The 13,840-nt window shown below is 42.2% G+C and overlaps 1 protein-coding gene across 4 annotated transcripts in view; it reads left to right on the forward strand.

Moving 5' to 3' along the window:
• LOC119178046 (uncharacterized) overlaps positions 1-13,840 on the forward strand; it is an 831,732-nt gene that overhangs the window by 29,130 nt on the left and 788,762 nt on the right. For all 4 annotated transcript variants that reach the window (XM_075869285.1, XM_075869292.1, XM_037429209.2 and 1 more), the window contains one exon: positions 9,774-9,833. In XM_075869285.1, coding sequence (XP_075725400.1) covers positions 9,831-9,833 — 3 coding nt within the window. In that variant the 5' untranslated portion in view covers positions 9,774-9,830. The remainder of the gene's footprint in view (positions 1-9,773; positions 9,834-13,840) is intronic.

Below are 13,840 nucleotides of genomic sequence, written 5' to 3' on the forward strand. Positions count from 1 at the left end.
GACATGAAAGTGTAAGCAGTATGCGAGGATGGGAACTTTATCAAATGCTTTTTCAAAGTCAAGAAATTTAGGATTAATGGGAATATTATTATCAAGGTTTGAATGAATTTCATGCAAAAAAAGGGCTAGTTTGGTTTGACAACAATGATCAGGACGAAAACAATGCTCATTACAATGGAAAAAATTAATATTAGATAAGAAATGCGCTACCAGAGATTACACTACATGCTCCACTATTTTGCAACAGACACTGGTGATGAATATGGGACGGTAATTGTTAGGATATGACCGACTACCTTTCTTAAAGACGGGAACGACCTTCCCGATCCGTCAGTCCTCTGGAACTGAACTTTATTCTAATAATTGCTCAAATATTAGTGATAGTACGACGGCGGTTACATGTTTGGTGTTTTTGAGCGCCTAGGTATTGATACCATCAGTTCCAGCTGCTGACCAGTTTTTTAATTTGTCGATGATACCAACAATGCCACTTAGTCTAAAGGTAATACAATTCATGAGCAGATGCGCGTAGGGTGAAAAACGAAGGAAGGGTCTGAGTGGTTTCACGGGTGAAAACTGACCAAAAGGTATTGGTTAGTACAATAGCGACATCCTCATAGGCCATGAGGCAACCATTAGAATTGATTAGCGAAACCTCCATTTCTTCAGGTTTAATAGTTTTTGAGAGCTGTTTGGGATTGTTGTGCAGCAATGAAAGTTGCATAATACCGTAAAAAGTGACCCTGTGTGATTGAGGTTACGTAATCCTTAGCTACAGTGAAGTACCTCGCTCAAGCAGTGTTAAAATTGGAACACTTTGCAGACCTGAATAATCTTTCTTTCTTATTCTTGAGTTTCTTCAGTTTACCATTAAACCACGGGGAATGTGCTCACGTAGCATTCCATTTTTAAACATTGACCAGTTAGCTTCAATGGAGCGCAACTGATAATGATTTTCGAATTCATCACAAAAGACAGCTAGCTCATCAGTCACAGAAGTGTCTTCACCTCTGTCGTGCAAGGTCAAAGTTTCTGAAGTTTTCTTGGTTTTAATAATATAAGTAGACAAGGTACCATGAATAATACAGTGGTCACTCAGTGGTGGAAGATAAGTTAATGAGGAACAGATATCGGTGTGTTTTGTAAAAAGTAAGTCGAGAATGTTTGAAGGGTGATTTGAAATGCGTGTTGGCTGAGTGGCCAATTGAAATAGAATGAATGTAAGACATGTTTTCAGGAAATCACTTTCGATGCTATTTCTTGACAGTGTGACGGCATGTCCAGTTGCTTAAAAGAAAGTTGAAATCACCAAACTGTGCTTGAACGTGAACGTCTTTCATGCTTACTGTTTGCAGCATGTTTTGTCATGCATGTATACGACTTCATGTTTGCCAGAGATAAGAAAATTCTGATTACAAATGTTTGACGGCATGTTCCACGTTACAAATTTTTTATTGAACACCCTCACTAGTAGGCTTTCCAGTGTGCTCTATACCTGAGCATGCTCATCTCACTCCCAGGGGCCTAGGCTCTAACCAACAGTGTACTTTCACACCCAGACGCCATTTTATTTAGAACTGCGAAGGCTTTTATCATCGCGCTATGTTAACATGGGAAGCGCCAGATCTGTGACCATAAAATGCGAGAAAGTGCCCGCTACCGCTTACAAGAAGTCGTCTGGGCACCACTTTAGATTTGTTAACAACCAGCGCAAGAGGAAGGGATTATGCAGCACTGTCTGTCAAGATCACAACTTACCATGGGAAGGGTTGCAGTACGGTGTTTCCAGATTGCACAGATTTCTATCTGCAACGAAAAATGCCAAGCTCCACTGCCAGTGGAGAATTGTAATCAACAGGAAAAACTATGAGCCCAGTAAAAGTGTGCGAGCAAGTACACTGACTGCTTTAATGAAACGTGAAGCCAGCTGTTTTGCTTAAAAGTAGTAATTTGCAAGAAGTTTGCCTAGTCATCATCATAATCATCAGCAGCCTGACTACGCCCACTGCAGGACGAAGGCCTTTTCCATGTTCGGCCAAGTCAACTCGGTTCTGTGCTTGCTGCTGGGTGATTCCACATAAGATTGAGGAAAGCATGGCTGGTCGACTTTTTAAATTTTTTTTTCTAAATTTTATATATTGTTGTCTCATCAGTGCAAAGAAGAGATTCGCAATTGGTTTTGCTTTGAAAAATTTTTTCTAAGCACAGTAAATCAGTAATGACATAGAGGTGGAATGTTTTACTTGCTTTGCTGTTTTTCCAATTTTGGCGATGAATTACACAAAATATATTAACGCTATGTACCTCGAATTTCTTTAGCTAAATATAGATGTACTTGCGCTTACGTTCGATTATATTTCGAATCTTTGTGCAGTGTAGATTTTTAAGCAAAAATTCTGAAATTTGACCTAAAAGGCATTTTTTTTCTTAGTTTGCAGGCCTTTATTTTAAAAAGGGCCTATGAGAGAGTGGTTAAAATTCTGCATTACTTTCTCAGCATGTTAATTTTTAAATCTGCCAAAGCTTATATTAATAACAGTGTTCAATCAAAAGATATAGCGCTTAATTTAAGAGAAGAGCATGCAAGGGAAACTTCTGACGAGCATATGAAAAAAATTCCATTTTTGATATTTTTATGCTTTTCCAACTTATTCTCCTGCACATCAGCTTTCACAGTCAATAAAAACATGTTGCGTTATATAGTTTCACTTGCAGTTACGGCCCGTCAAAAAATGCCCGTGCGCAAGGATAGGCAATGGAAGATCGGACTGGTGGCTTGGTTTGACGGCATCTCTGGGCTGATCGGCCAAGGGGAAAGCCGCAGTCGCCTTTCCCTCTCTCTCTCTGCCTTGTACATCTTCGTCTTTCTTCCCAATTTCTTCTGAATTTCTTGGCGGCTAGAGTTAACCCTGTGCAAATAGCCTACCCTGGCCCAGGCGCATGTGTTATGGTAGGGTTGTGTGTTCTGGTGTGTGCAAATTTCCAGCATCCACAAATTTGCAGCACACCCTCGTTGGGCTCCATGGTGGGTGGTCACGATCGCTGCTGAACAAATACTACTGGCATGCACAAAGCATTCCCCTTGCTAAGCTCTAAAACAGGTACGCACCGGTGATTTCAATGTTTCCAACCGGCCAAGTGAAACATTCTCACTACCATGTCATACACTGTGAGAAAAACGATAAGCAAGCCAGAATCATATCCCCCTTTGTAGTTGCCAGATGTCTAACAAAAACTTTTGGTGCCGGGCACAAAGTTGTCAAAATGCCCAGCGATCTTCTAGAGGTTCAAGAAAGAGCAGTTTGAAAAGCTGAACTGTCTTGCAACTTTTGGCGACATACCAATTAGTGTTACACTGCACTGATCTATGAACTCAGCTCGTGGAATGGTGTCTAATGCAGGTTTGCTTGACCTGTCCGAAGCTTGATTTTGGGACGGATGGAAGAGCCTAAATGGGACTAATGAACAGTGGGTTATTATCAGAAGAGGCAATAAACAAATACCAACAAAACACTTACTACATTTGCTTCAAGTGATCTTCCGGGTATTCAAACCGGGTATACAAAGACGTTCGCGTCTTGATTGACAGACTCAAGACTGCATTAGTCGCCGCGAATGAACCAGGCAGCACCACTCCTTGCACAGGCATTCTTCCACAGGCGCCGACGTCGCAGCTTGCTCTCTTCACAACACGCTCTGTACGTGACTGTGGTACGCATCCTATATTTCTACAGACCTTGAGGGCTTTGCACTCCGCAGAGAAGTGTGGTGGTGACCACTGCGCACAAACCCTGCGAAGCCTCGTGTCTCGTCACTGCTTAGTCAAGCATGACACGGCCACTTGCAGCTGCACGCTTCCGATGAGGGACAGCACCAGTAGTTTCACCAGACGCTTTGTCACTACTGGTAGCTGTAAAACCCAAGCTTCCAAGCTCGGTTTTATCATTGCTTCGTTACGCTCAGACGAGCGTAGCGTCAGTACGCTTGATTCGATGCTTTTCCTATAGACTGAGAAATCAGTTATGTTTTTATGTTTTGATCCATCCTTTTGTCATCACGACATCCCACAAGAGCAAAAAAAAGAAAGTGCTCCACACTTGCCGTAATGGCAGCAAATGACGCTCACTTAAGTTCCCTCGTTTAAATAAACATATATACTCTCTAAAGTGGACCGAGGGATGACCACCGCTGTAGCTCATTAGTAGAGCATGGGACACGTTATTCAGAAGTCGCAGGTTCGGATCCTGCCAATGGCAAGTTACTTTCTCGTCCACCTTTTTTTCTTCACATAAACATTACAATTACTTTTAATAACAACCCCTGTATTTTCTCTGGCAGTATTGTATGTTAGTTCTCATTATTCTTATGGCACCGTATCAGTATGCTTGCCTTGTCACTAATGCTTCACTTCAACACACATTTTGTGTAGTGCAGTGAAGCCAGGGTGTGACAATCTATAGTGCTGACACCATAATTAGTGGCTGCTCTCCAGGTATTGCCCTTGTCCTCTTAATTGCATTGCAGCAGTGTTTCAAGTTTGCCCGCTAATAAGAACATTCTCCAAAAATTTTTTCATGTTCTGATCCAAGTGATCCTAGATACAGTTTTCGTTTGCTCCAAACCTGCTACTAAGCACAGTTCCCCTTGCTCAGCATGTGGTCCAAAACATGACTTTTTCCTGCCCCAAAGTTGCTCCAAATCGTAAACTCGCTGGACCACAACTGTTACTTGTAATTCGTATATTTTCAAAAGATGAACGCAAACAATGAACACCCCTCACATCTTACAGTGAATAGGGTGTCTAACAACCTGAAAAACCTGGAAAAGTCTGGGTATTTCTGAAAAATCGGGCCTGGTCATGGAAACTGACGGCAGTCTGTGTGACCAACACAAAAATAAGCATTACCATTAATCAAAGCTTTAAATGCCACTCCTTCAGCTGCAACGACAGCGAACAGCTTAATGATGTGTGAAAAAAAGCAGTGCGGAACGGTTGCTTCTTAGTTAAGACGTGAAAGGATACACCTACCAAAAGAATACAAAGTTCAATGACATTATGGCACCGACTACGGGAGCTTTATTTTCAATAATAGTCATGAAAAAGGCGCAGGGTATTTAAGTATGCCTAAGTATGTGACGCAAGCATCAGAACTGCATTGTTTGAAGGGTCCCATCACTCCTGTTCAGCGTAAGTGCAGTTGTCTGCATGTGCTCTTATTCCTAGTGCAGGCAGGTGCAAGCTTTTCTTTGGCCAGAATACGCGCGCTTCACCAGTAAGTTTGGTGGCCTGTAGATTCCACGTGTTTAGCGAAGGCGTGTGAGGTCGCACCTTGTTTCCTGTCGCCATATTCGTGTTGTTTAACTCTTTTCCTGAAATCAGTGGTCTCACCGATGCATTGGTTGTCACAATTGTGGCAGCCCAAAGCATAAATAAGACCGTGGAAATTTTTGTTTGGCAACTTGTCCTTTATGTTGTCCAGAGCGTTCCTTAGCTTCCATGTTAATACATTCACTGTTTTGATGTTGCTTGTACATATTGCACAGCATATCTGATTTTCTAACAACAACAATACACACGTCGGTAAATTTGTGCATGTTTGTCTTGACCATGATTTCGGCTATGCTTAAAGGCCTTGTGGTTTGGATAGAACTGCCATTAGCAAAGGCTTGCCAGGCTATGTAATGCCTTTTATAATGATCAATAAATGCGCTTTGGTGACTTTGACCTTATGTATCTATTATCTAGCCACTTATGACTTTTAGCTCTTCTGGCCGTTTTGATAACAGGATCTATACCAAAGTTGGTGCGGCATATAACTATGATGAGCATAAGTGACTAGTTGTAACATGAAAATCACGACATGCATGTCATGAATGTCATATTTTACACGTCATGGTCTTGCTGCTCTTGTGGTGGTTTTGTTCACATGACATATTGCAAAAGACTGGATCATGAACATAAGTGACAGGCAATAACATGGAAATCATGACGTGCATGTCATGCCAGTCATGACTACACGCCACGCTCATGGTGTGCTCGGGTTCATTTTGCTAGCTTCACATGTATTAAATTTGGTATTGCGTGTCGTGAATGGATGACAAAGGTATATGACTGGTGCAAACACGATAGTTATGACATGTGTGTCATGTAAGAACATGACTACATGCCATGCTCACGATGCGCTTGCGGCCGTTCGCTAGCTTCACTTATACCAAATTTGGTATTGCGGGACGCGAACGGAGGACAGCGTTAAATAACACGTCCAAATATGATAATCATGACATGTGTGTCATGTAAAACATGACTACATGCTATGCTCATTCCGTGCTCTGGGCCGTTTCGCCAGCTTCACATATACCAAATTTGGTATTATGTGACGTGAACAAACAAGGAAGGTAAATGACACGTCCAAACATGATAATCATGACATGCGTGTCATGTTTGGCACAATTTATGTCCACGTAATGTTTTACTGATTTTAATATGACACATCAACCTTCCTCATTCGTGCTTCGCATATCATCGATTCCCAGTGTGTGTGCGATTTGTCAATTTTTATTATTATGCTGTTTGCTGTTGAATGCAACAGCGAACGTCCTCAGCTACGCACTTATTGCTGGTAGCTTGTGTTTCAAGGTTAGAGTTGGGTAACTTCATCGACATTTCTCGTTTCAGTTTGTGGAGATGATATTATTAAATTTGTGAATAATTATTAGCATTATGTTCATGGAAGAGTACAAGAACGAAGGTAACCCACCCGCATTTGCGATAAATCTGTGGAATCGAGGGAGCTAATATGACCAGGCTGGTTCCTTTTTGCCAGCACATATTCGAATGTCATCGCTTTAAATGCTACCCCTAGCTTTCATTGCAGGTATCTGAGGACTTCATCGAAGTTTAAGTGCCAGAGCCCAGAGAAATAAAACATCAACATGCATGTGCTCGTTATGGAAAAAGAAAGAAAGAGAAACAAAAAAATAACGGAAAAATGAAAATAATGCAGTGCGACTCCGTTTTTGCGACGTTGTTAGTCATTGTCAATGCAAGGTAGAATGCACGAGTACTATATAGTTATTTTTTTTCTGCTGAAAATTATATATTAGAGGTGTACGATTTTTAGATGGAGGTGTAAATGAATAGTAAATACAGCAATCTAGGTCACATCAAATGCACATCCTTTGTAAAGTGAGTAAATACAGGTCGATCTAATCCCATCCAATTCACATCCTAAGTAGCCTAGGCTGCAACCGTTATAATGAACTGGAATATATCCCAGTGGTAAAACCCGCCGGGTTCATGCATCCTACTTTTACACAGATGCCATGAGATGGTGCCACTTCTACATTTCCTACCAGTTGTGGCTGCGTTGTAGGACTATCGTGGGCTTCTTCCAGCTTTCATCTGAGGTTAATTTCAACTCGTGTGTTTGCATTCTGCCAAAAGGCTAACTTGCTGACTCTTTGGCTCGGAGGTATCAATTTGGCCAGATATATATAATTTTTTCATATTTACCACAGGAACTCGGAACATTCTGAACATGTGCGGTACATTTATTTACTTATTTTGCTTGATTTTTTTTACCACTCGTTGGGTTGTTTCCAGTGCACAGAGTTTGCGAAGCTGACCTAACGGTCATGGAATTTCCTTTAAATCATTGTGAAAAAGTCGGGGAATTTCGAAAAAGCAAACTGGTAGAGACCCTGAGTTAACGACCTGTCCTCCTCAGCTCTTTTCCACAACTGCCCTTCGGTGTGGCAGCCGTACGCACGTGTGAAGAGCCTAGCTGAAGAAATGGGTGTGCCACTTCTCGAGCAGCATTATCTGGCTTCCCCCGCAGCAAGTATTCCGCCATGGCAGTGACAGTTAATAGATTGTGATGTGTCATTTGTGGAAGTTATGAAACACATATCTGCACATGCTTCCTTGAACTGCAGCACACATTTTACATTTCTGTCTCATACGCAGTCGTGAGTTCATTCTTTTCAGATGTCGGCGTTCTGCACTCTAATACAAGCATTTTCACAGCAGAAGCTTATGCTATACTTGGAACCCCAAAACAAATTAAACAGCTAAAATATAGAATGCATCAATATACACTCATTTCCTGAGTCTGGTAAAAGCTTTAACAATGATGAAAAAATACAAATATTGTCCTTGTCTCACTATACACAATCTTATTCACAAATTACATGCTCAGAAAGCATTTTGTAGTGTGCTAGGTGCCAGGGCAGTGTGAGATTTATGGAAACGTGTTGCTGGACCAGTCAGTTGCATCCGCCCTTGAAAGTGCTGCCTATACAGGCGTAGCTGTCCCTGCACTTGACCTGAAACCTCTTCTGAAGTGAAAGATGAGAGATCATTTGCAGGGGCTGTGGGACGGGTAACACAGAACAAACTTCATCTTATGAAGCCACTTCTCATAAATTGGCCGTCGGTATAGAAGTCACTCCACACAGAAGTAACTCGTCCGGTTAAGGACAGGACAACAACATAGTACACACTCATTTCCGGTGGTGATTCAGCTTTGTGTGATCAGTGTGGTGAACCACTCACCATCGTTCACATTCTCATTGAGAGCAGTGAATTAGACTGATTAGAAAAAAAATGCTTTTCATTAGCTTACTGAGAAGAAATTCTACTGCATCTTTGGATGTTTATAGGCAAAATTTGATTTTCAAATTTGAGCTATTGTTTGCATTTTTAAAGGACATTCATAGCTTTCACGTGATATACAAAAAATTCGTAGGACAACCTCCCAACAGAGGTGGTTGCTGCGGTAGCTGCTCACGTAAGCACCTAGTTCCCACCAGCCTTTGGTTTTCAAAGGCCTTGAAGGAGGCATTCGGGCTATTTTTCGTTCACACTTGTGGATGCCATGTTCATTTGTAATTCATTCTACACCCATTGGTCACATTCTATATCAATGCCATAATTTTATAGTCTATGTACACCTTTTAGGCTTGTATGCAGCGCATGATTTTAGGCCTCTGTACAGCCACAATACACCCTGTCATCACAATTGTTGGTCAACGTGCATAAAAGACATTTTGTTCTTTGGCCACCCATGGTCCTTGCGTCACGAAACTCCACCAATCACCATCAAAATCTTGCTCTGGCTGGCACTTTCGCACCGCCTGTGTGTTCTGAGTGCCAGGCATGACTGGCAAAAGAGGAGCACATGCAGTGCAAGACGGAGGAGGATTCTGGCACTACCGTGACACCGACAGCATAAGTTTTAACTAGCGACAGTCAAGGTATGTCGACTGAGTCAAAATCCACTTGCATCTCTATTGCGATAGGACATACCTGATGAAGTTGTTTCCGTACTCAGCAGTGCAACGTGCTGTAGACATTCCGGACCGTGGAGGAAAGTCTTCTCGAGGTTTCACGAGAGAAGAGCACAAGTTCCCAGGAGGAAAGGATCGCGAAACATGCCCTGAGCCATACTCGAGTGGGAAGTTTCTTGTTTGATTTATGGAGCATCTGCTCAATTGGCAGTTCAAGGTGTTGCTTTACAGCGCTTGCAACAGATGGCGTATTGACAATTCTAAGTATGGCAGCACGCACTGAATTTGCTCTGTTCTGGTGTAGAAAACAGATACTATAAAAACTTGGTGGCTGTCCCTTTGAAGAATACTAGGTGGTCAAAATTTCTGGAGCTCTCCTACGACATGCCTCATAATGATATTGTAATTTTGGGACGTAAAATCTCAGATAATAGTATCGGTGTTACTGCTTTTGTAATTGATGCTCAGATTCTCTTCCTCTACAGGGCAAGTCCGGCAATAGCAGTGGCAGTGAGGAGCACTTCAGCTCAGCTGAAGATGATATGGTGAGCTTGCTTTCGATCTTTACTGTATCTCTGTTTTTTTTTTTTTAAAGATTGGCTATTATTGCCTGTGTGGATACAGTGCACATATCGCAGCATATATCTGAAGTTGACTCTAATCTTGTAGGAGTAGAGTCTTGCCTTCAGGCTCTCAGATTTCATCAATTGATGTCCTCATGCACCTAGACGCCTACATTCGGTAGCACCATACCTAGAAAGTTTTTAGGAGCATGAAAAAAAAAACCCTGTTTAAAGTTTTGTTAAACAGTTTCACCTACAGAGCCAGAAGAAGTCGCTGCTGTTGTGAGAAAAGGCTGTGTATGCCAGGAAATCCCCAAGAAAGGAATATGTATGGTGGTACCACCTTGAAGATATTCTTTTTGAAATCATGTGTTTTAAAGGGTCCTTGAAACACTTTTTTGAGTAATCGTGAAATTAATTCACTGGAAAAGTGTATTGCCTCAAAAATTCAACGCTGTCAAAATTTTAAGAGTCCATCCAGTACGAGCAGAGTTACAAAGATTTGTCACACGGTGCAATCGCATTCTCTCTTCTCTCGTCCCGACGAAAGCGCTTGAAGAGATAGGAAGCAGGGAGAGATGGGAGGGTCAAACAAAAAGTGTCACTCGTGCCTCGTGACCTTGAGCACTTTTTTCCTTTATTTTTTTGTTCGAATACATGGCTTTTTCAGTGCGATCGCGCATGCACGCGTGGACAACTGACGGCCTCTCATGGGGACCTCTGTAACAACTGAGCGCGCCACGTTCAAATCAGCCAATGTCTGCTAGATGGGCTTATTACGAGGGATCTTTGGGCTTATTCCGTGATTTGTCGGGAGAAGAGAAAGCTATTTTTAGCTGACTTTGATATTTATTGTGAATTCCAGGCCGCACGCTGCACTATAAAACTGGGCTCGCGTGTCGTCGGGAGCCTCTACTACCAATTGGCAGCGTTTTCTGACCATGCTCAAAAATTGTTGCAGGGCCCCTCTAATGGCATCTGCTTGGGCCTGGTCAGTTACTATTCATTTTTGGTACCAATAGACTGTATCATGCTCTAAGTGGTCTATGGATAAAACAGGGCAAGCTCAGTCCTTTCCTTATTGTGCGAAAATGGTTATTTTTCATATGTCTCTGGAAGATAGGTTTTGCCAGTTTGAAAAGTGTACTCCACCACGTATTATAGCCTGCCAAATCTTGCACAATAAAATGCTCTTTCTAAAAAGTTATGTTGTAGAGCAACAAAAATATTTAGTAATGAAAGAAATGTCAAAAGTCTGTTATTCTTTGTTGCCAGCTGGTAAGTAGTGCAATAAAGAACTTAATGTGTAAAAATGCTCAAAACAAAGACAATTTAGGTGATATATTTTGAAGATAAATGACCAAGGAAGAAAATAGAAATAATAAATGTTCTGCAAGATGTTTCTATTTACATAGACAACAAAAATCAGAACTGAGGTGCTGCTTCATTGCTCATGGCATGCAGTGAAGCATGCTTGGTTTTTCCTGACACACAAGAGAACTCGTTCACTTTTCGCGAGTGTATGCACGAGCTGTAGACACTGGACTGCTCGTGCATTTCTGTCCGTACCGGCTGCCTGCCTACTACCTGGCGTCGCTATTAAACTCCCTTGCATTTTTTGTAGAATAAACGTTCTCCAACTCCTATCAACAGCTCTCTATTGAATAGCTGGCGTAAATTTCTGGCAATTATTACTGCTTAACACTGTCAGATTGCGAAGTTGACATCTTAAAGGACCTTTGACAGCAAAAGATTTGTTTGCGGGTTTTTACTGTGATTTGTAGTTCTGTATGTGGTAATGCCGAAATTGAATCGTAAATGATCTAACATATCGTATTAATTTATGCTACCATCATTAATACCAAACAATTTTGCATCAGTTTGAAGCACCTGCCTAAATATCATAAGAAACTAGCGCCACACAGCGCAGCACTGCCTGAGACTATGTTCGCTCAAGCTTCAGTGACGTTGAATACGCTGTTTTCAAATAGGGGAACCCGCAGGTAGTGAAGAATGAAACGATGTAATTGCTTTGAACCGTCTTGAGACAGCCCGACGACCTATCATGAAGGTTGACAAACAATAGTCCTCGCTGGCCGCCAATCGGGGCATTGTGCGCACGCTTTGACGCCAACAATACTCGCTTGACCTTTGCAACGTCCCGAGGGAATACCCTATCTACGTCAAACCACATAAAATATCAATTGCACCTGAATTCTTGGACGAGTACGCATCGTTATTTTAAAACCAAATTAAGATATAGTAGTAAACATTCAGTAAACGGAAATCTGTTACATGGAACTACTGCTTAAATGGAACTATTGGCTCTGCAATATTTGGTTTTTGGACTTGTACTCTGCACCCATGTTTACCTCTCACTTAACGGTACTCCTGGTAAATGGAACATATTTTCCCAGCCCCTTCAGGTTCCATTTGCTGAGCGTCTACTGTATCTTATAAGCAACGCTTGTCACTAATAATCCGTCAAAACGTGTTCCTGCATGCAGGGCTATCAAACAATACAAGCATCTTGAGTTTCCAAGTTTGATGTCAGGGGTCCTTCAATTTGATATTTGTCTTTGCAAAGGTCTTTTGATTACAGAACTTCTATGTTACTGTAGCGTAACCATGAGAAGCATGCACTTCTGTCAAGTTCGCCAGCCAAATGCGTTTTTAAAACACATGCACATTGGTTCGTGCAAAGGTCTGTCGAAAATCATGATGTTGCCAGAATGGGCAAACTCAAATTGATTATGAAAGTTGAGTGGCTGGACTAACTATTAGACAGTGCTTGGGTGCATGAAAAACAAATTCAGCGTGCCAAAATCGTTGATCCAAGTCGTCGATCACCAGTGACTGATTTAATAGGCATGGTAAAAAAAGAGTTAAGAAGCCTTTAGCATTAATTGAACTTACATTGGCAAACTACTAAAAATGTACTGAAACCTGTGCCATTGCAGGGTGACTGATGAGCTGGGGTACTGGTGTTTAATTTAGAAAATTCAATTGTCACTTTCATTTAAGTGTTAAGTATTGAATTGAATTTTACTGCTCACAATTGTTACAGAAAGTTTGCATACACTTTGTGGGGCCAAAGGCTAGTTTGGGTAGAAAAAGGAGACATGTTATAATTGCACTTTAGAAAAGCATAACCAAAGAAGGTATATGATACCTAATAAATAATTGAGAAAGAAACAGTACAGTGCGCGAGATAATCACACAAAGAGCAAGAAAAGAAAACTTTCCACACGGAGAAAAAATAAAAATGAAAGACTTCTACTTACATACTAAAATTAAGCAAGCCATCTCACTAAACATGACCAGTCAGTAGTAATTAGTATGTAGTGCCATGACTCAGTATGTACTCCATGACGACCACCTTGCCACCCGCCTCGGAGCCTGGCACAGGTGACCTTTCGCCCGTTATTGACTTCCCGACCTCGAAGCTTTCGCCTTCAACAACGTCCGATAAACGAGACTTAATCTCTCGTCTGGCCACTAGCGACGCGTGTCCTGCGCCCGACTGCCCATCCGCCAAGGTTCTCGACATTTGGGCTGAATGCAACCAGTCAGCCAAGAGGTTTGTGTTTTCATCGTCCTCGGCCGACGATGCTGCAGGCATGCTTACCACCGGCTCGTCTCGGCTGACCTCCATGGCTCACAACACGGCTGACACGTCAGGTTCTACGACGGCAACATCACCGAACGCCCTGGTGGCTACCACGACTATGGGCATTGTCACGCCGGCTATTCACCTCTTGGTTGCGGAACCTTCACCCTCCTCGATGTTCAAAGGCGACTGTCGACCAGCCTCAATGCTCTGCACCTCCTGCCAGCAACGACCACCATCGTCCTCGCAGTTTCCCGCAGCTGAAGTTAAAGCCACCAGCCATCACCACGGCCAAGCTTCCAAGACGCTGCGACTATGACTGATGTGCTTGAGGACGACGTGCCCGGTCCGTTACAGACAGGGCTCACCAGGCATACCA

This window comes from Rhipicephalus microplus, chromosome 1, assembly GCF_043290135.1.
Source record: "Rhipicephalus microplus isolate Deutch F79 chromosome 1, USDA_Rmic, whole genome shotgun sequence".
In the NCBI taxonomy this organism is placed as follows: domain Eukaryota; kingdom Metazoa; phylum Arthropoda; class Arachnida; order Ixodida; family Ixodidae; genus Rhipicephalus; species Rhipicephalus microplus.